This window comes from Labrus bergylta, chromosome 20 (assembly GCF_963930695.1).
Source record: "Labrus bergylta chromosome 20, fLabBer1.1, whole genome shotgun sequence".
In the NCBI taxonomy this organism is placed as follows: Eukaryota; Metazoa; Chordata; class Actinopteri; order Labriformes; family Labridae; genus Labrus; species Labrus bergylta.
Window position 1 is genome coordinate 2,695,703 of NC_089214.1, and position 21,880 is coordinate 2,717,582.

The 21,880-nt window shown below is 40.7% G+C and overlaps 1 protein-coding gene and 5 non-coding genes across 6 annotated transcripts in view; 2 read left to right on the forward strand and 4 right to left on the reverse strand.

Moving 5' to 3' along the window:
* Window positions 1–21,880, reverse strand: part of LOC109977296 (cadherin-20-like) — a 35,621-nt gene that overhangs the window by 2,360 nt on the left and 11,381 nt on the right. Inside the window, exons 3-11 of the mRNA XM_065949043.1 lie at window positions 19,975–20,269; window positions 18,911–19,030; window positions 16,082–16,249; window positions 13,809–13,996; window positions 12,013–12,266; window positions 9,796–9,932; window positions 7,636–7,757; window positions 7,243–7,360; window positions 3,998–4,249 (exon numbers count right to left, since the gene is read on the reverse strand). Coding sequence (XP_065805115.1) covers window positions 3,998–4,249; window positions 7,243–7,360; window positions 7,636–7,757; window positions 9,796–9,932; window positions 12,013–12,266; window positions 13,809–13,996; window positions 16,082–16,249; window positions 18,911–19,030; window positions 19,975–20,269 — 1,654 coding nt within the window. The remainder of the gene's footprint in view (window positions 1–3,997; window positions 4,250–7,242; window positions 7,361–7,635; window positions 7,758–9,795; window positions 9,933–12,012; window positions 12,267–13,808; window positions 13,997–16,081; window positions 16,250–18,910; window positions 19,031–19,974; window positions 20,270–21,880) is intronic.
* On the forward strand, window positions 932–1,003 carry trnae-uuc (transfer RNA glutamic acid (anticodon UUC)). Its single transcript has one exon. It is a non-coding gene; the product is annotated as a tRNA-Glu (tRNA).
* Window positions 1,834–1,905, forward strand: trnae-uuc (transfer RNA glutamic acid (anticodon UUC)). Its single transcript has one exon. It is a non-coding gene; the product is annotated as a tRNA-Glu (tRNA).
* Window positions 4,811–4,882, reverse strand: trnae-uuc (transfer RNA glutamic acid (anticodon UUC)). The gene has a single exon. It is a non-coding gene; the product is annotated as a tRNA-Glu (tRNA).
* trnae-uuc (transfer RNA glutamic acid (anticodon UUC)) lies at window positions 5,442–5,513 on the reverse strand. The gene has a single exon. It is a non-coding gene; the product is annotated as a tRNA-Glu (tRNA).
* On the reverse strand, window positions 6,089–6,160 carry trnae-uuc (transfer RNA glutamic acid (anticodon UUC)). The gene has a single exon. It is a non-coding gene; the product is annotated as a tRNA-Glu (tRNA).

Consider the following 21,880-nt stretch of genomic DNA (forward strand, 5'->3'; position numbering starts at 1 on the left):
TTGATAAAATGTCTCCTTAGGACATAGGAATATACTGTATGCAAATTCAATAAACATAATATCTGCAGAATTTTATGACCTCAGAAGGGGCTTATGTCCTCACTTGTTATAAAGACGTTTCCCCCAATAAAAACATCAGAAGAGAGGCTGTTTTGAATCGAGATGTACATTTCTTAAACTCTTAAACTAAGTCCTGTCCTCTACACTTCACAGTAGATATTCTCAACTTGAAATAGGAGACAGCTCCAGGTTATTAGAAGAAGCCAGCTGAGGATTAAAACATGACTTTCTCTTGTGCGTCTTGGCTAGCGTTCATTAGCACCAGCTTCCCTGTAGCATCACTCCGTCTCATCCCCAGAGGCTGATATGGACGCTCTTTATCTCTCCCTGTAGACCTGTGAATTTGAATACATCTGCTCCACCAGGAGGAAGCAATCATTTAAATTAAAAACGTCTCTCATTATGATCTTATTGTTTTTGAATAGATGTCTTCACTCTGATTTCGCAGGAAGGGTTTTGTTCTAAATGATGTAAATCCGTGTTAGCAGAGCACATTTTCAACAAGGTGTCCAAGATATACTAAAAATGCAACCAAGTGATGATTATTTATGCTTTTGAATTTAGCTTTTTTTAAACATGGATACTGTTGCTGGTAAGAATATTTCTTGAATATTGTTTGATTTGAATAGTAATAAAGGTTATTATGTTCTACCTGAAGTCTCATCTGCAGTGACTTTATTACAGAAGCATTACTACAATGTGAGCTCACTTTTCCTCCTGTTATTGTCCCCCTAACGTCCATACTGTAGGTTTAAATGCATGTATATGAATATGCTTGATCATGTTTGTATGTTTTATAATCACTAGAAACTTAGAAAGCATTGGCTCCATTTGTTATCAAGAAGCAATAGTCACTAATCTCTCAGAAGAGTCCCATATGGTCTAGCGGTTAGGATTCCTGGTTTTCACCCAGGCGGCCCGGGTTCAACTCCCGGTATGGGAACAGAGATTTTCCTTAAAGGCTTAATATGCGAATTTTCACACTTCAATATAATAGAAATCAAGCATATCCTCTGAAAATAACTCTGTGAGTCATGACTGTCTACAATGTGTCTAACACCCGAGTCCCACTGTCTGTGATGTTTTCAGAGTTTTCAGAGTCCTATCTTCAGTTTGTTTACGTCGCCGGGACGGCCGGCTGACTCCTCCCCTCGTGTATAAAAGTTGTTTAATTGAGGGACTAGAGAAAAGAAGAATAACATACTGTACTCACTGCTTAACTGTGTTTCTAGATCACGCTCATTTCAGGTAAATTTACATGCAGTGTGAAGATACCAGCATAATAAAGATCACTAGCATTAGCATGCTAACACAACAATGCAGTGCGAGTTGTTTTGGTTTCATGCTGGTGCTCAAGGGCGACATCTGCTGGATCAAAAATATTGCATATAAAGCCTTTAAAGTCCCTATTTCTCTGCAATGGATTTATGCTCAATTTGTTCTGTTTACTGTTAAACCTACTGTTTATTTGTAAAGCAGATGTTTACATTAGTGCCCAACTTGGGGTCCAAGGTCCCCTTAGAGGGGGCGGAAAAGATCTGGGGGGGAGGACAAAGTTCAAAATATGTTGAAAAATGTTTCCTCACTCACAAATATCAGGGTACATAATCTGCCACATGTTTAATTTAGTTTCTAATGAAATCAATTCAACGATTTGGCAGAACATGTCACTCTTTTGTGAGGGTCCAGAGAGGGGCTCAGCTTTTCTTTTAACTTTAAAATGGGAACTCAAACTTGTGAGGAAATCATTTCAGTATCTAAGTCCACAGCAAGTCCCATATGGTCTAGCGGTTAGGATTCCTGGTTTTCACCCAGGCGGCCCGGGTTCAACTCCCGGTATGGGAATTCAATTGTTTGTTGTTCCCTCTGAACTTTGTACCACTGTGTCTGCAGTCTGTGTTCCAGGTTAAATTGTGCTGTAAGGAAACCCTATGGTACATCACAGTATGAGATTTATCCCTCCAAAGTTCTCCGCTCTTGTAAAATAACTTTTTTGAAAGTAATTGGACTTACAGACCAGAACACATTCTGATTGGTTGAACACTTGCAGAAGAACAAGTTGCCTAATTATGACTGATCTTCCTAATAATCTTCACGTTCATTAGACCTCTTTGGAAAAGTTTGGATGAACTTTTTAATCCTTTATGAGCTCCTCCTCTGACTGAAAGTTATGGGGTCTCATTTATAACCGTTGCGTACGCACAAAAGCGGGTCTGAAACTGGCGTATGCCTTTTCCCACACAAAGTTTGTGATCTATAAAAAAAACCCTGACGGTAAAATGTGCGCATCGGTAAGCAAACTCTGACCCAGGCGTACGTACATTTTGGAGGCATGGGAAATTGGCGACACAGACGGCGAAGTGGTGAATTGAAGCCTGCCGATACATATTGATGCCTCTTCCACAATTTATTTCACTAACAAACTTACTGACAGATCCACGTCATCCTAATCATTTTAACTGAGGATTTTATTCAGGCTATAATCGTGCATGTAGTGAGCCGTTTCCGATAAGTAACTTTCATTATGACAATATTTAAACATAAAAAAAACATAGGGGTGCTGGTGGTGCAGTGGTTAGTGCGCGCGCCCCGTGTATGGAGGCTGTCGTCTCAAGTGGGCGGCCCGGGCTCACACCCCACCCGTGGCCTCCCTCCTACACGTCATTCCCCACTCTCTCTCCCTGATCTCCGACTCTATCCGCCGTCCTATCTCTCTATTAAAGGCATAAAAAGCCCAAAAATGAATCTTAAAAATAAAAACATACAATAAAAAATATAAGTCCGCCACATACATATTGCATCAGCGCCGTCTCGCCTTCACTATCCCGGACGGACCTCAGAGGACCGGACTTGTACACTAATGTAATCACTGATTACAGTTAAAAATTAGACTAACACAAAAACCATAGAGCCTCCAGTTTTCAATAATATCTTTCAATATCGTCCATTTATCATCAAGTGTGATCTTTAGTTTTAATAAAGATGACTGCGCATCATCATACTCAGCACATCTTCATCAGCTGCACGTATTTATTCTGTAAATAATTCAAGTGTGGACATTAAGTCGGGGCATCTCTGACACGATCATTAGGTCTATATATCCTCATAATGAGTCACAGAGCAGACCGAGTTTCTCATGAAAAAAAGGGGCCAACAATCAAACGTTTTAGTTCGTTGATCAAACTTTTGATTACTAATATGATGGAGTGAGGGAGACTGCTGACTGACGTGAGCACTCTGACAATATGAAGAAGTCAGTGTGGGTCCTGTTAACATGTAAACATTGCAGATATACTCGTGCGTAATGATGAACGGTGGATGTTCTGGCACATAGGACAGCGTGAATGCAGCAGCGACGTGGTGTCATTCTCTGAATTTTCTTAAGTTTGTGATCCTCCTGCTGCAGCAAACTACCGATATGTCCATTTTATCCTTCAATTCATTCACAAACTCCTCTGTTTCTGGGTCAGAAAGTTTCATTTCTTTGTCTAAACTTCCGGGATCCAGCGCTGGAAACCTTTGATCTGCCCCCTCGTTTGTATGCATTTTCATTCACGAGCTGCTTTGCATTGACCGTTTATGGTTGAATGTGGGCCTGTAGAGGGTGGGACATGGGACTAATGTACGTGTGCACAATTCCAGGTGGATCGTGATTTATAAAGGGAACATTGCGTGCAGGTGTGTGTACGAACGGTTTTATAAATCTGAATCATTTTGTACGCACGCCATTTCTGGGTTTTTGGCGCACGTACATTTTTAGTATGGATTCTACGCACTCTTGAGAACCCTGGATATTTTTTGGAATTCAGGTGATAATGGAGTACTATAACAAATGAGATTTCACGATCTTGAATTCTGGGTACTTTTGGTGTAAACCCGGCATAAAAACATGTAATTTCTGAGCAGTCATAGTTTCAGTCAGCAGGATGTGGCTCACCTAGCAGGACAAAGATACAGGCGAGGATGGCGATGAGCGCTCCTCTGCTGAGGCTCGCCGGCAGACTGTATGCCTCTGCGTTACACGACATGACGTTCCCCTCCTGGTCGCAGCTGCACACTCGGATGGTGAGCGTGCTCGTGCTCGTCTGGACCGGCTGCTCGCCGTCAGAGATGAAGATGGGCAGGTAGAAGACGGTCTGGTCCTGCTGAGACCAGCCCCCTCGCCGAGTTAGGATCCACGCTGTGTTGTCTGGAAAGAGAAGAGAAATGTCAGGGAAAAGGTTGAGTTGGATCAAAGAGGAGTGTTTGAGCTGAAATATCTTCTCCTCTGGCGCCCCCCGGTGGTGGAATGAACTTCCAAACTCCATGTGATCTGCAGAGTCCCTCTGCACCTTTAAGAAAAAGCTAAAGACCCAGCTCTTTCATGAATACCTACTAACTTAATGATGATGGTCTCCATATTATTGATGATGATGATGGTAATGACGATGGTTTTTGTTTGATAACGACGACTTATAAGATGGTTTCTATACTGATTAGAGCTCTCAAGAACTGCCCTCAATGTTGTGCTTTGCCTCTGGTCACTTCCTGTCAGCACCTGTGTGTCCAATCGGCCAAAGCTTATTAATGTCGGACAAAACTTAGTTAAAGTTAAAGGATGAAGCTTGATAAAATGTGAAACTGACACCATGTGGGTGTCATTGTGATGAAGCATTATTTACTGATTATCAGAGAACTGTCTTACCGATGCTGTTATCGTTATTGTGGAGAACATGACTGTGTATTTAGAGTTCCCAAGTTAAACTTAGTGTTCCCATACCGGGAGTCGAACCCGGGCCGCCTGGGTGAAAACCAGGAATCCTAACCGCTAGACCATATGGGACATCTATGTTTCACTGAAAGTAGTCAGATTTTTGGCTGTCACTTTAGATCTTATTAAACAGTTTAGGCTTATTAGACGTAAGCTAGTTTAACCCAGCCAAAAGGCATCTACACAACAGAAGCTTTATAGAGATGAAATCACTTTATTTCAAGGATCCTGGAGCCTTTACTGTATTTTACAAATGGCAGTGTGAGAGAGAAGAAATACTGACAAACACCAATCCAATCCCATATCTAGAGGTGATCATGACCATACAGGGTTCAACCATAAGTGACACTCAGTCACTCCATTTTGTGACATTAAGTCAGAAATGAATGGTTTTCTGAAATAAAATAATTTTTAAAAGGACTGACAAAATGTATAGAAATCCACACTTAACTGAATACATGACTTGTAAAGCAAAGACTGATTTTGTTATTGGTTACTAGAAGTAGATGAGAGCGCATTGAATGGAGGACAAATCATTGCCAAGAATTGTTCTGATAATTTGCATTACAACAGATCTTGAAGATTAGGGCCTAATGAAGTCATGTAAACAGAAGTACCACAAAGACCTTAATTCCCATACCGGGAGTTGAACCCGGGCCACCTGGGTGAAAACCAGGAATCCTAACCGCTAGACCATATGGGACAGCTATGCTTGTTAAAAGGAGTCAGATTTTTGGCTGTCACTTTAGATCTTATTAAACAGTTTAGGCTTATAAGCTAGTTTAACCCAGCCAAAAGGCATCTACACAACAGAAGCTTTATAGAGATGAAATCACTTTATTTCAAGGATCCTGGAGCCTTTACTGTATTTTACAAATGGCAGTGTGAGAGAGAAGAAATACTGACAAACACCAATCCAATCCCATATCTAGAGGTGATCATGACCATACAGGGTTCAACCATAAGGGACACTCAGTCACTCCTGAACATTTTGTGACATTAAGTCAGAAATTAATGGTTTTATGAAATAAAATAATTTTTTAAAAAGGAGACGATTTCCTCACAACAACTGACAAAATGTATGGAAATCCAAACTTAACTGAATTGATGAATTGTAAAGCAAAGACTGATTTTGTTATTGGTAAGTATTTAACAAGAAGAAGAGGGCATTGAATGCCAAGCATTGTTCTTAAGTTATCTGATAATTTGCATTACAACAGATCTTGAAGATTCAGGCCTAATGAAGTCATGTAAACAGAAGTATCACAAAGACCTTCATTCCCATACCGGGAGTCGAACCCGGGCCACCTGGGTGAAAACCAGGAATCCTAACCGCTAGACCATATGGGACATGGAAACCATTATGGGTATTATAAATTATGGAGATTTGTTTTACACCAAAGAAAATAAAAGAGCACTTATCCCCCAGGAAAAAAAAACAAACCCTTAAACTAAAACCAAAATGCCACACTTCCTAAAATCCACACATGTGGAAGAATGTGAAGAATACAGCTGTTATACACATAGTTTTGACTACAGTTACAAAAAATCACCCAGTCTTATCCATACCTACAATTCTACAATTCACTGAGCAGACACTTATCCAAAGTGACGTACGTCAGAGAGTGAGAACAACACAAGTAAGGATCTAGAAAAAAGGGAACAATGTGAGTAAGAGCAAATGATCAGCTTTGAGTCTGATTGGACACACAGGTGCTGACAGGAAGTGACCAGAGGCAAAGCACAACATTGAGGGCAGTTCTTGAGAGCTCTAATCAGTATAGAAACCATCTTGTAAGTCATCGTTATCAAACAAAACCCATCGTCATTACCATCATCATCATCAATAATATGGAGACCGTCATCATTAAGTTGCAGAGGGACTCTGCAGATCGGATGGAGTTTGGAAGTTCATTCCACCACCGGGGGGCAACAAAGGAGAAGAGTCTAGTCTCCATACCAGGAGTTGAACCCATGCTGCCCATACCTGTTTACTTCCTTTTAACACTTAGCTTTGACTTCTGGTCAGGTTTGGATTAGATTTCCTGTTTGGTTTTAGGTGTTCTTCAAAAACAAATTGAGCCATAGCTTTCAAAGACTCATGTCATCAATGTTTTTAAACAAACTTTAATAATCCCTGAGGGAAATTCTAGTTTTACACTCTGTTATTGAGAGACACAAATCACACACATACACAAACAGCACCTGTGGACATGCATTAGTAGAGAGATGTCAGAGTAGGGCTGCTACACAGGGAGCTGTTGGGTGTTCAGTGCCTTGCTCAATGGGAACCTCGTCAGAACTTGGGAAGTGACCCAACGCAACACTGTAGTTGTATAATCATGTAAGACTTATGTGGGTGTTTATGAGTGCAGGTTGGTATAAACCCTGATCTGTGCAGAGCAGCCTGATAGTACACATGCTTTATTCACCTTGGTTGTCTCTCAGGGTGAAGTTTGGGTTGTTTGCAGCCTCTGGAGCCAGACTGTAGTAGAAGTGTTGTCCACCCAGCGGCTCGTCCGGATCCACGGCTGTGACTGTCTGGATCAGCTGGATTACATCAACAAACTCAGAGTTAGTGGGAAGTCTACTTAGGAAGAAAAATGAATATCTTCACAGGAATATTTTTGATTTTTGATTTAAAAAAATCTTCATCTGCAAGATAATTAGTAGCTTTAGCAGTTAAATAAATACAAGGGAGTTAAAAGTTAGTTTATTTCCTCTGGAGTTTGGTGGAGGCGAGGTATTTAACTTGAACGTTCTTTAAGTTGTGGATTGTATTTTTCTGCATGCCGGGGTGTTAAAAGTTGTCTGTGTCTCGGTACCTGTCCTGCTTTGGCGTTTTCACACACATAAGCCTCCAGGTAGTGCATCAGCGAGGGGGGATTATCGTTCACATCCAGGACCCTCACAGCCACAGGCACACTCGACACCTTTGTACGGTCATCTGCAGAGACACACACACACACACACACACACACACACACAGAGGAGGTCAAAGGCTGTATACGATGCATCAATGGCCTCAGAAAAAAAGGCTCTGATGAACCTGCTGAGCTCAGTTTGTGCCTCTCTTAATCCTCGGCTCATTTACAGCGAGCCGGCGGCACATTAGGATTCTATTATTCTCCATTAACAAGCACACATTTGCATTTCTTAACCAGCTGTGTAATAGGCAATAGAAACGCAATTAGTGAGTGGTAACTACTTTCTCAGGTTTCATCACATGATCGATCAATCGATGAGGTGACTTTTGCTCTCGAGGTCGAAGCTCCACGCGGCTTTGAGTATGTGTTAGTGTGTGTGTGTGTGTGTGTGTGTGTGTGTGTGTGTGTGTGTGTGTGTGTGGGTCAATGAGGAGTTCATACACTGAGCTCTGTTGACGGTTTGAACAGAAGGGAAATAAGTGAATGTAAATGTGTCTATTTATTCAGACAAAAAGTAAAAGTCTTCTGAATGAAAGTTTATCCTCTGGGTATAATTTCACTGCAATTTAATTGGAATAAATCAGTTCATGTATTTTACAGAGTTATAATAGAATAAAAAACATATGAAAGTTGATCACTGGAAAACAAAGAGGAAGGAAACATTCACTGGTTTTGAGTATTTTGAATTATTCTATTAATTCAATCAGTTTTGTTTTATAGTTTCTGTCACTCCTCTCTCCCTCTCTCCCTCTCTCTCCACGCCTTCTCACCTGTGCCCTCTCTGCCTGCGTCACTTCTTTGATCAGCCTCCATGTGAAAACTTTGTTAATTAGTCGTTCATTTGATTGTGTTTGTGTATCAAACAGAGAGTCGCAGAGGGAGGAGGGTGAAGGTGACTTTCAGAGCCTGTGCAGCTGTGTGCAGATCTGCACGGTTTCTGTGCTCCACGTTATGTAACTCTGCAGGAGATGTTATCAAACATCACTGCTTCTGTTTTTCTGCAAATATCTTCTCTGATCTGTTTGTCTGTGGGCTTTCTTTGTCTCCTTGAATCCTCCCTTTGTTGTTTATAACTTTAAGAGTTTTGAGAAAAAAGCAAAAAGAGTTCATTTCTTCTAATAGAAATCATTCAAATTAATTAATGTTTGAAGTTCAGTTTCCTCCAAGTTTTTATTTTGGCTAACTAGATTCAGCTTACAGAGAGAAAGCTTGTTTTTTTATTTTTTATTGTCAGTATCATCATTTCACTTTGAAGCACATTGCGTCTTCTAAAGTCTAAAATTACAAAAGAAAATTGAAGCAAATTATCAAAAAAAGGGAGAAAAAAAACCTCATCATCCCAAAATGTTGAATGTTTCCACAAAAACTGTAAAAAATACAGCTGTGACTGCGATATCCTTTCAGTTTATTAAAAACAAAGTTAAATTCAAATTTTTGTTTTCCCAGAATGCTTTTCTCTCCTAAAAATAGCGAGAAGTTTTCTTACTAAATGAGGCTTATTCCCTAATTCTGGAGAAACTAAATGTCGTTTTCCTTAATTCAATGCAGGTTCAGACTTTAGAGTTTGACTTCAATAAGGTTGTTCTTTAGGGTAAGACATTTTCTTTCTCTGGTAGAGCACTCTACGTGTTGCTTCCATCTCTCTTTGAAACCTACATGAGTTTGACATCCAGCAGATCAGGACGTTACGCTGTCGTTTATTATTCATTCATGTATTTATTTTACTTTAAAGACCGTTAAACTAGGTGCAATCTTAGCTAAAAAGGGTTGCTAAAAAATGAAATGGAATTGAAATGTTTAGACGTTTCGATAACATATGTCTTTGTTTTGTTTCATGTTCTGTTTTTAAAATGAAATACATAAAATAAATGGATGATAAAGACAAATATCTCCTTCTGTCTTTGACAATTGGAAACAGATACCATTCATAAAGTCAAGACGATTGCAGTTCTCTGGACTTTGATTCATTTTGTGGGATCAAGAGATTGTGTGCAGGAAAAGTTCTCTGCTAGTGTGTGTTTGTGTGTGTGTTTGTGTGTTTGTGTGTGTGGGACGTACTCATCTCCATGGCGAGGACGGTGATGTTGTGCCAGCCGAGCTCCTCTCGGTCCAGTGAACGCACCGTCATCAGCGACCCTGAAGTGATATCGATGTAGAAGAACTTGTCGGGGTCACTGGACCTCTCGATGGAATACCTGGAGACACGGGGAATGTATGTGTTATGTAAAGTGATTCAGTGTGTGTGTGTGTGTGTGTGTGTGTGTGTGATAAGGCGTCAGGCTGGCAGCGTCTGAAGACACACGAGGAAGAAGATAAGACTTCATCAGAGTATCTGCCTCCTCTGCCAAAGACGACGCGGGGACACACAGACCTGCAGCTTTGGCTCGAGTGATGCCACTGCGGGCCGCTTTCCAAAAACACTCCTCACACACACACACACACACACACACACACACACACACACACACACACACACACACACACACACACACACACACACAGAAAGAACCCAGCTCATCCTCTTCCAGGCTTTAGAAACGTCTTTATGTAACCGTGAAGGTACCTGTGTACACAGTCACTTCACTCTGGAGCTCCACAGGGGTGTGTCTTTGTATGTGTCTGTTTTCTCTTGGTTACTTCCAAGAGGAGGATCAGATCTTCAACTTTATCATTTGTTTTAGCTTTCAGGTGAAGGCAAACTGTTATGCCGCTTATAAAATGTGAAAAGTTTCATTTTTGTCATTTGCATATCTTTGTTAGTTATTTCTGTTTTCCTGCATCAAGCAGATAATCTCTTTCAAAAAGCGGAACCTAATAATTTAGCGATTTACATTTTATCTGTTTTGCAACCAGTTAAAATGTTTACATTTCCAGGACTATGTTTTGCCTCAAATACCAAAGTCTCACAAATGCCATAAATTTCCATGATGCAGCATAAAGTATGATCCACAACGTGTGTGCCCTGCTTGTTTTGCATACAAAATTAAAAAAAATTTTTTTAGATAAACTATAATTTTAGAGCACTTTATCTTTCAAGGATGGTAAAATAATGAGGATCTATAAGTGTTCCTGCTCAGTATTGACTGTAAAACAATCGAGAATGAGGAGGACATTTTTCAGATGCAGCGCTTGAGATAAACTGCTGAGTGTCCACACACACACACACACACACACACACACACACACACACACACACACACACACACACACACACACACACACACACACACACACACACACACACAGGAGTAACCACCTTGTCAACTACATCCACTTCTCGTGCTCTTCTTTTCGCCCTAATCGAGGTGGTACAGCTGGGACGCGGTGCAGCCCGTGTAGTGTGCATCCACCGCCACAGTCATTGATTCCCACACATGATTAATGTGCTAATTAAAAGGCTTTATGTCTAATTAGTTTATGAGAGTTGCAGTCTGGACAGTTAACCCAGCAAGCAACATCTGTTCCGTCAGAACACAACAAACAAACACCTCCATAATTGAGAGAAGTCCTCAGCTTTCAGTCTCTGGGTGCTGACTAATCGCTGGAGCTCTAAACCTGTCAGATTCGGTTATCACGTTAGTCCTTCTCCTCCTCCTCCTCCTCATTACTGTCACATGTGTTACCATGGAGATCTCAAACACACAGGGTTGTTAAATTGTGCCTGCTAGATATGTTGTAATGCTGCCGCCTGCTGGTGATCAGGTAGCATCACACACAAGAAGAGCCACATTCTAAAAAAACGTGTTACCACTGACTGTAAACTTCTTCATGTTGGTTAAATCCAGCGTAATTTAATTATCTAATCGCTGTTTATTTACAAAAAGTCACACTTGCTTTGCAGGTGTTACAGCCTTACCCAGCATGCATTGGGAAATAAACAAGAAATATGACTTATTCTGAATGAACGAGGTCATTCAAATCCCTGAATCTGCTGATGTCGTTTGTGTATTATTAACGTGATTTGTACTCATTTTATTTCAATTAAAATGAGACAAATTCTCGAACGAGTTTCTTTTGTTGTAAAATTGTATTATTTGTTTCATTGTTTCTGCCATCCAACAGTGAGATAGTAAAATGTGTTTCATGCACATTTTCTGCTGCATTTAAAAAAAAAACATATCATCACCTTAAAAGTGTTTTTGTGATGAATATGATGTAGCATTTTTGGCAAGAGAGGCACTGACAGCTTGTATTCTAGAATACTAGAATAGAATATTTAAAGAATTCTGCAGCACCACATGAAGTCAGAGCGGTGTTTGTCGTCGTCTTCCTCACCTCACAGTGTTGTTGGCAGCGTCGGGATCCCTTGCTGACACCGTCTTCAACACCGTCCCTATTTCTGCATCCTCTGGCAGCTCGATGATGTACGCCTCCAAGTCGAACAGCGGGGGCTCGTCCACGTCCTCCACGCTCACGTGCACAATGGTGACGTCCTTGAAAGGCCCGCGGTGGCGCAAAGTCGGGTCCAGGTTGATGTTGGCGCCCTCCACCTTCAGAGTGTAACTGGGCTTACTCTCAAAGTTCAGCGGCTGGAGGGTGCACAAACACACAAAGCCTTTCAAGGGTGACATACTTTTTTTTTACTGCAGTTTTAAAGTATATCACAAGAAACAACTTTGAGCTCCCTGAAGTTTGATTTCGTCGCTATTTTGATGCCTAAGAAAGAAGTTCCTGCAGTGCTACACACTGACATGATGTGCCTTTTCATTCAAACTGAACTGGGAGGCAGCAGATATGCGATACTTACTAAGAGAAACTTCATGTCAATCAAGCCTTGTAACTTTTATGAGAACAATGTCAAGGCTATTTTTGGGTTTCAAAAAAGCCCATTAATCTTGGCGGTATCTCTGTAGGAACCCTCGCTGTAATTAGTCAGACACAGAGAGGAACAATCTGAGCCTCTCAGTGAGAAGACAATCTTTTAGTAGATGCATTTTTTTGAGCGAGCAAAATTGTCCCAAAGTCATTTTTGCCAGCTTCCACAGGAGCCAGATCATTTTGTAGGAATGAATCATTTAGACCCCAAACGACACAAGTAGGGAACACGTTTAAAAACAGCAGGAATAATCTTTAAGTTCATACATTTTTCCAAAAGGTTTCTCTAACTTTCTCCCTTTATCTTGAAGTAGCTTTTCAGGGATGTAGCAGGTTTGCAATGAAATAAAAAAAGTACAAACTCAAGCTGTTTCTCCTCATCGTCATTTACTATTTTTATCTTCTTTTACTTCTTACTGTCCTTTTATTTATGCTCTTATCTTAACTCCTCTTGTGTTTTAACTTGGTAATTTAAAAAAAAATCTTATTTACTTTGTCTATTTATGTTTTATATGTATATATACTTTTTATTTTTATTAATATTATTGGTTTTTTTGGTAATTTATTCACTTGTTTCTGTTTCTTTTCCTGCTCTTACCTTCTTATTGCTGTCATCTTTTTATTTTCTTTTAGCTCTTTTAGTTTCTTACATCTTTTTAAATCTTTGGTTCCTTTTGGTCTCAGCTCGTGTTGTTGGGTTCGTATGATGGTTCTTATAATGGTTCTTGTGATGGTCGGGTTCTATATGTCTGTTGGGTATTGTGCACTTTGGGTTCTTTTCTGTTGAATTGTATTTAATTATTTTTAGTATTTTGTCATGTTCTGTTCTTGTTGTTGTTTATGTTCTTCTGTGTTTGGTTTAGTTTGTTCTTGTTTTTGCTGTTTGTCAAAGCACTTTGTAAACCTGTGTTTTTAAAAGGTGCTATAGAAATAAAGTTATTATTATTATTATTATAACACATCACAAGTTTTCTTTGTTTGAAAATAATTAAAGGCATAGTACGTATTGTCGCCTGTCCCAAATCAAGTTAGGGGAATTCTATAGACTGACATCAATAAAAACCTGGGCTATTCATTTGATGTTTCACAGGAAATGGTTGATCAAAGATCATCAAATCTGTCGACTGGTAGGATAAGAGTAATTTATGGATTTTTGACAAAAGGATAAATGAATACTAAAGTGATTTAGTGACCTCTAACTTGTAACACAGATAAAAAAAAGTACATGTAAGACCTTTCTTTATAAAGCTCTGTACCTTTTTCACCGTAATGCTGCCAAACAGGTTGGTGGGGTCGGTGCTGATATCAAACGTGTCCCTCCCGTCTCCGTCGATGATGCTGTACCTCATCTCTGCGTTGACCCCGATGTCCCGGTCCTTCGCCCAGATCCGCCCCACCACAGACCCCACGGGGGCCGACTCGGGGATGCTCATCTGATACAACCCTGAGGAGGTAAACAAACAACAGTGATCATCCTGCTGTACATTTTCCTGTCTTTAATTGTCCTCTAGAGGGAGCCAAACCTCTTCCATGTGCTCTCAGAATCTCAGACAGCTCAGAATTAACGGGTCCACAAACGCCTCACAATTGGGTTACGTACAGTCTCACGGGTCAGCTTCAATTTCATCTACCGTTTAACCTCAAAGAAGAGGTGACAGCTGCCCAATTTGCGGCGCTCCCTGCAGTCCGAAGTGAAATGCCGGCACATTGTGCTTGACAGAGGGGAATCCCTGAAGCTCTTCACAACCGATCAAAGTTCTATCCAAGTGATGGCGCTAATTGGTGCGGGGGACTGGTGGTGATGGAGGTGGGCGGGCGGGCGCGTAGAGGCGGCGGGTGTTTTTCTTTGTCTAGCAAGGGAGAGATGACCGCGGACAGCTATAGACAAACCCTGACCTCAGGAGGACGGTAATGAGAGGAGCAGGAACAGGGATAATCAAAGAGACAGCGAGGGGGCGACTGGTGGCTAAAGGAAGGAGAGGAGGGGGGGAGGGGGAAGGAGGGGGGGGGGGGGGGGGGGGCAGGGGGTAAATGCTCAGGGACTGGTGGCCAGATGAGGACAGAAGGGAGAAGGGCAGAGGGGCTAACAGCTCGGAGGCCTGAGAGAACCGAGGTGGAGGCACACATACAAAAACAGTGAACTCTCCTGGTGTGTGTGTGTGTGTGTGTGTCACGATGAATATGTAAGCTGCTGTTCCATGTTTTATTGCAGACACGCCACTCTGCAGCCCCATATGCAGCTGAAAAACACAGATGACCCTAACCACAAGTTAAGCAGCAGCAGCAGCCCTGAAACAAGACAGAGTGTTGTTTTTAAGATTCATGGAACTTCAGGGTCATTCGAGGCAACAAAAAAAACGCAGCCCAATAAGTATTTCAATCTCTTAAAAGTCCATATCAGCATGGTTGGCCGTTTTCCACTGGGGTCTCTTTACAATGGTGTTATAAGAAAGCACTAATTAAAATAATAAATTCATGGAATTATAGACTGAACGACATGTGGGATACCTCTGGGAGCGGATTAAGGGTGCTAATATTTTGATTAATCTTTAGTTTCAGCCTTAAAATCAAACAATAACAAGGGACTTGATTTAGTTTCTTTTGAGATACTATTGCAGCTCCATGATGCATCTGGTTTTCCTTTACTACAGCTTCAACTAACAGTTATTCTTACTGTTAATAATTGTTTATTTTTCCATGAATTGATTTTTTTTTTTTTTGAGATGATGGCCTCAAAGAAGTCTTTAAATATTGTTTTGTCCATAACCCTAAGAGATTCATTTTCACTGTCATTTTTAGAGCAATTCTGTGTTTTTATTTTTTATTTTAGCCGTTTTTTCACAACATATTTTGGGGTCTAAATGGCTTATGGTTAGAGAAAGCCGCTTAAGACAGGCTGCAATGGCTGCAATGCAATCTTGCAGGGCAAATGTGCACATCTGAGGTCTTATTTCTGCAACTGACAGTCTCAGGTTATTATTCCCAAGGCCTGACAACATTACGGAATAAGAAACCTACAGAGATAAAACGTATTTGTTAATGAAAACACCTTAAATCGCTCCCTTCAAAGCCACCAGACTCCATTGATAAAAACAACGATTTTATCTTACAGCTCTTGGGAGGTGCTGGTCTGCCGCTGCATTCATCGGCTAGTTTTTCTGTGTTATTGTGTGATTTTGATCAAACACAAAATGTATGTAATAAACATTAACAAAACGTACTGATTGAGGTGGCGGAAGACAAGCACCTCATTACTACTACTCTGCAGGGTAAAATCACTGGTTTTGTCGATGGAGTTTGGTGGCTTTGAAGAAAAAGATGTTACAGTTGTTTCTGATATCAAAAAGCATCTTACTCGAAAAGAAAAAAGTCTTAATCTGCAGGGAAACTCTAACAGTGGATAAATGAAGCAAGCTTAGAAGACATGTTTGAAGCTCACAATGTGTTTTTGCAGAGCGAACAGGGAGTGAAAAGTAAAAATAAAAAGAGAGAGTGCAGTGTAGAAGAAGAAGTGAAGTCCTTCTCTTACTCTGGTCAAACATGGGCGGGTTGTCGTTGATGTCGCCGAGCGTGATGTTCACAGTGGTGGTGCCGGCGAGCCCCCCCAGCTGGCCCCCCATGTCTTTGGCTTGGATGACCACCGTGTAGTTCTCTCTTGTCTCCCTGTCCATGTCTGCCAGAGACACCCGGACCACGCCTGAGGAGAACACAGAGACAGGAGGTGAAGTAAAGGTCAGACAGGGAGAGCTGGTGACACAGATTAGGGTCATGTGTCCGAGCGAGAGTCCTGGAATGTCAAAATCCCAACGGACTGGACAAGAGGCTGCATGAATTGATTGTTAATTAAACTTCTTCATCTTATAGTCTGTTTAAGTAAAGCTTTAATGGACTATGCGTGCAGCTTCTTTATGTGGACGCAATAGCAGAGAAACAAAGTGATCCTTGCCCCTAAAGACGTAAGAAATGGGAAAGTTTGAGTGCACTTTTATTTTACTCTTATGCTGGGAAAATGGAGATTTATCTGCATTAACGACGGTTTTTGCATCCCAGGCTTAGTCCGTTAAGTACAGGATTACATAAATGTCATAAAGTTTATCACATTACAGTCATGTGGCCGCCACTTCTGTCATTAAAGGTCAATCTGTTTCTGTCAGACACACAACCAAATCTGAAATTATTAGGTCCTATAATTATCCTGCTCCCAAGACGACCATTAGGATTTAAAGGATGCAGTGTGAAGGAGACACACACACACACACACACACACACACACACACACACACACACACACACACACACACACACACACACACACACACACACACACACACACACACACACACACACACACACACACACACACAACGCTGCAGGGCTGTCAGGGACATATAAGGACATGAAATAGGGAAAGTTTCACTGTAAATGGTTAAAACAGACTTGAAACTGAAGAAAAAAAAAGTGAGTGTTCATGGCTGGAAATTACAATTTTCATGAAATACAGACAAACATCAAATATTAGACAAAAACTGTACACTCTCTGTCCCCCACTTTCTATCGCTGCATGCCATCTTCACACTATTATAAACGGAGACAGACAGTTTTGCCAGAGGCAGCAGAATCAAACCAAGGTCAAGAGATGTATTGTGCTGCAGAGTAAGAAAAGAGGTGAGTGTAGCAGTGTGTGTGTGTGTGTGTGTTAAGGTTTTACATTGTGTTTCTTCCAATAAAACCCCCCCAAGTGTGGTGCTTATAGTCCAGTCAGGGAGGCTGATTGATAGCTGGAGAGCCACTTGTGCTCCAGTGATGAATGAATGTACAGCAGCAGCCGTCTGAGAGGCTGCTGATGGCCGGGCAGCCTGAGAGGTTTGGCAGCAGATTTCTGTGCTGACAAACAAGGAAATGAGGCAGCTGTGGTAAACAATGGACACTGACTCTCTGCCTATAGGGGAACTAATGGATCTTTTGGAGGAGGTAGTGCTGCAGGGAAATATTCAGGCTCAAGGAGTTTAGCTCATTATCAACAAGTTTTATATGCGATTTTTTTTTCAGATGTCGTCCTTGAGCTCCAGCATGAAACCAAAACAACTCGCGCTGCATTGTTGTGTTAGCATGCTAATGCTAGCGATCTTTATTATGCTGGTATCCTCACACTGCATGTAAATTTACCTGAAATGAACGTGATCTAGAAACACAGTTAAGCAGTGAGTACAGTATGTTATTCTTCTTTTCTCTAGTCCCTCAATTAAACAACTTTTATACACGAGGGGAGGAGTCAGCCGGCCGTCCTGCCGATGTAAACAAAGTGAAGATAGGACTCTGAAAACTCTGAAAACATCACAGACAGTGAGACTCGGGTGTTACACCCATTGTAGACAGTCATGACTCACAGAGTTATTTTCAGAGGATATACTTGATTTATATTACATTGGAGTGTGAAAAATCGCATAAAAGTTTTGTATTCTTCAATGTAATTTCTTATGCTAAGATAGTCTAACCTCCAGTTTGTTTGGATTAGATATACAGGGATAAAATTTGAGCTTTAAAACAGTTTGTTTTAACTTTGGACATTGCCAAGCTAGTTGTATCCACCTTTTTCATTATGTATGCTAAGCTACGCTTATCACCTCAAGTATGTTCACAGATCACAACACACATGATGATATAAATAAGTAAACACAACAGCAGTGTTTGCCAACTGATTGGCTGAAATGTAATTTGTGTTTTTATTCACAGTCAACATGCTAAATGGTTGTCATGGTCCTTTAGTTGCTACACAATGATAAGTGGATACATTTGTAGGAGATTAAACCTGAACTTACTCTAACAAGCCACTTCACTATGAAGAGTAGCTTGTCTCTTTCTGTCCTTGTTTTCAACAAAGCAGTCAGACTTTGAGTTTAGCACTTCTTTTTGGTTTGTAAGAAGAGTTTCCAGATTCTGCAAGTTGTAATAAAAGGAAGCAGTGTTTCAGAAAAAAAGTGTTTGGTAGTCTCGTAACAGCTACCAGAACCATGCTGAGCTTCCCACATTTGGAGCCGGCTGGGATACACAGGGGCTTTTAGTGAGCACTGCTAAATTCAGACTCTGGTGCAATTATAAGTGTGATACAGTGTGAGAAAGCAAGGTGGGGGTTTAACAGTAGCTGTCAAATGAGTGTTAGCAAATCCCAAATGTCAGTGCTTTATCAGGTTATCTAACATCATCACAAATTCATATGGAGTTCATGAAATACTTACGACTTTCCTAGAGAGGTTTGAAATACATCAAACGCTTTATGTGACAGATAAAAATGTTGCTTTCTGCGGTCACAGATTGAGTGTCTTAGAGGGAGGTTTTGCATCATGTGTGAAAGTCATACCAGTCTTGGCGTCCACTGAGAAGTAAGGCTGTCCCTCCAGGATGCTGTAGACCACGCGAGCGCTGTTACCATACGTGGGGTCGTCTGCGTCTGTGGCCGTCAGCTGGATCACAGAAGTTCCTGGGTAAACACAGAGGTGAGGCGGGGTTTAAGTTAACAACATGGGGGACAACAGGAAGAGGTTAGAGAGAGGTAACAAATACTTATTTACATTTTCCTTTTGTATCTGGGTCTGAATTGTCAATACTTATTTTAATATTGCCAACACTGTTGTACTGTTTGGTACTTGTCATGCATCTATATCCTATAACAGTGGAATGATGGGAATTAAAGTCTATAACAGTGGAATGATGGGAATTAAAGTCTATAACAGTGGAATGATGGGAATTAAAGTCTATAACAGTGCAAAATAATCAAAATTTCCCATATCTACAGTGATAGCAGCACTTTCCAGGATCAAACATCTGACTTGGACAGAGACTCTCTCAAATTATACCTGAGCATTTGTCTTACAGCAATACTTACAGCTAATACAAACCACTACAATACAATGCTATTCTAGGATATACGTATGCATAATAAACCCCTGTGTTGGCTCATACACTATAAATGTGATGTGAAGCTGTAGAGACATAATTACTACAAAGCAAATTATTAATATTTTCTGAATCTTTTTGTCTTCTAATATTTAAAGTCAAATCCAATCCAACCAAATATGACATGAGGTTCAGTTGGTTTGCACAGAAACAGGCTATAGAAACGTCCATATGAGGTCCACTTATTACATTTATACAGCCAGTAGCCTAAATCTCAAAGCCTGTACTTTTCACTCTTACTTCTTTAAACACGTTTCAGTACTTTTATATGGACTTAAGAACAAGTTTACTTTTTCCATCTCTACAGTGGCTTGTGAGGAGATAAGGAAGAGAAAAGAAGTTGGTCCGGTCCTGCCAGTATCAACACATAAATCAAAGTACTGGTTGGAGTTTTCCATCTGCAGCTGGAGGAATGAACCATACGTATTCACTTTAAAGTAGCCACTGCCTTCATCTCGCCCTGCTCACCTATATTGGACATTTCCGGCACAGACGCCTGGTAGGGTCCGTCTAGAAACCTCGGCTCGTTGTCGTTGATGTCCTGGATCTTCACGATAAACTCGGACTCCGGCTCCAGAGGCCTGTCCGTCAGGCGGTTGCGGGCCTGTGCTCGGAGGATGTACTGGGACTTCACCTCCCGGTCTAGCCTCTGGAGGGCGTGGATGTCTCCGGTGCTGTCGTCGATGGTGAAGGTGGAGCCGGCACCTTCGCCAGTCAGAATGTACTTAATGGATCCATCGCCTTTATCCATGTCTGAGTGGAGCTAAGAGGAAGTTCACAGAATTGTTTAAAAATCAGACTCAATACCAAGCCTGATCCCCAAAATTGCTAACCAGCCCATACTGAGTTTAGATACAACTGTTGTGGTCTAAAAATGAAATAACTTGATACTACTCAAGCTCTCTGGATGTGATATGACTGCAGTGATTGTTGTTTGGCCTGGCTCTTGTTAAATCATTTTAACACATGAACAAACCTAGACAGAGAACAAATGCAACAGGACTTTCTTTTCTTTCAAAACTTCAACATTTCAAGTCAATTGAAGCTGAAAAATAACATCAAAATGAACGCAGAAGTAAATATTCCTGTGTGATGATTTTGTGACAGATCGCTCTCTCTCTCTCTAGTATTTTCTGAAGAGTGTTAGAAAGAAGAGATGAAGTAGCTTTACTCAGTGTTTCTACTGGTTCTAATGACCAAGTAATTTTTAATGTTGAAAAGAACTCTGTAGTTAATTTGCTACTGAACCCTGAGAATACTTTCAACTGTGGATTCCAACCTTTGAACGACTGAGTATGAGAAATCAAATCATAATTCTTTTCGATGCAACAGTGGTCCTGAGCACAATGAGCAACTTTTCCCAGTAAATTTCTAACCAACTAAACACAGTTTCAAACAAATACGACATAATTACATACAATATAAACTAATATAAACATGCTTATAGAAAGAAGCAAAGCTAACTTTGGTAGCAGCTCAGTTGGCAACCCCTCTGAACATGCTGCATTGCGAACTTAATCTATCACATTACGCAGGGTTTTTGTTTTGTCAAAACACTTCTAATTTGCCTGTAGTAGCCATCAGACATCCAAAAAGATAACACAGGTCTGAACATTTTTTTGTGGGAGACTAGATTTGCTGTGTACCATGTTCACTTAAATTGGGGCGAATAGACTCTGGTTTCAGATTGGTTCAAAGACAGACAAAGTGATGAAACTGGACCCAACATTTTAAGCTTTAGGCTTGTTATTGATATTGGAACAACCCAACCTCAAAAAAACAATTTACTCCACAATGCTCTTTTGTAAATACATAAGACAAATTAGGGGTTGGGAAAGTCATATGGTTCAACAAAAAGTAATTTAAACGAGTAAAATTGGTGCCAGATGCCAAAACTTGTTCGAGAAACTTAAGGGGGTAACTCTTAGAAATAATGACAAAACCACAAGAAAGAAACAACTAAGGTACAATGGGAACAAGTCAGTCCAAAAGTAGGAGAACAGTGACCTATTTCTGAGGCTATTTATTCAGGTCATACCTTGCAATGCAGCTTCACAGTGATCCTCAAAATCAAGACAAGACAAAGGACATTTTTTTGGGCCAAATAATGGAGAGTTCTAGTCTGATCCAACGGAAAATGTGGTGTAAGGTACTTTATAGAGCGTTCAATCGAGATGTTCTTTGAAGAAAAGAAGATAATAAAGGAATCCACAATCTTTGTTATTTGTGAATGATTTTAGTTGCAGATTCTACAATTCACTTAGCAGACTCTTTTCTCCAAAGCGACGTAAATCAGAGAGTAAGAACAACACAAGCAAGGATCTAGAAAAAAGGGAACAATGTCAGTTGTTCAGCTCAGCTTTGAGTCTGATTG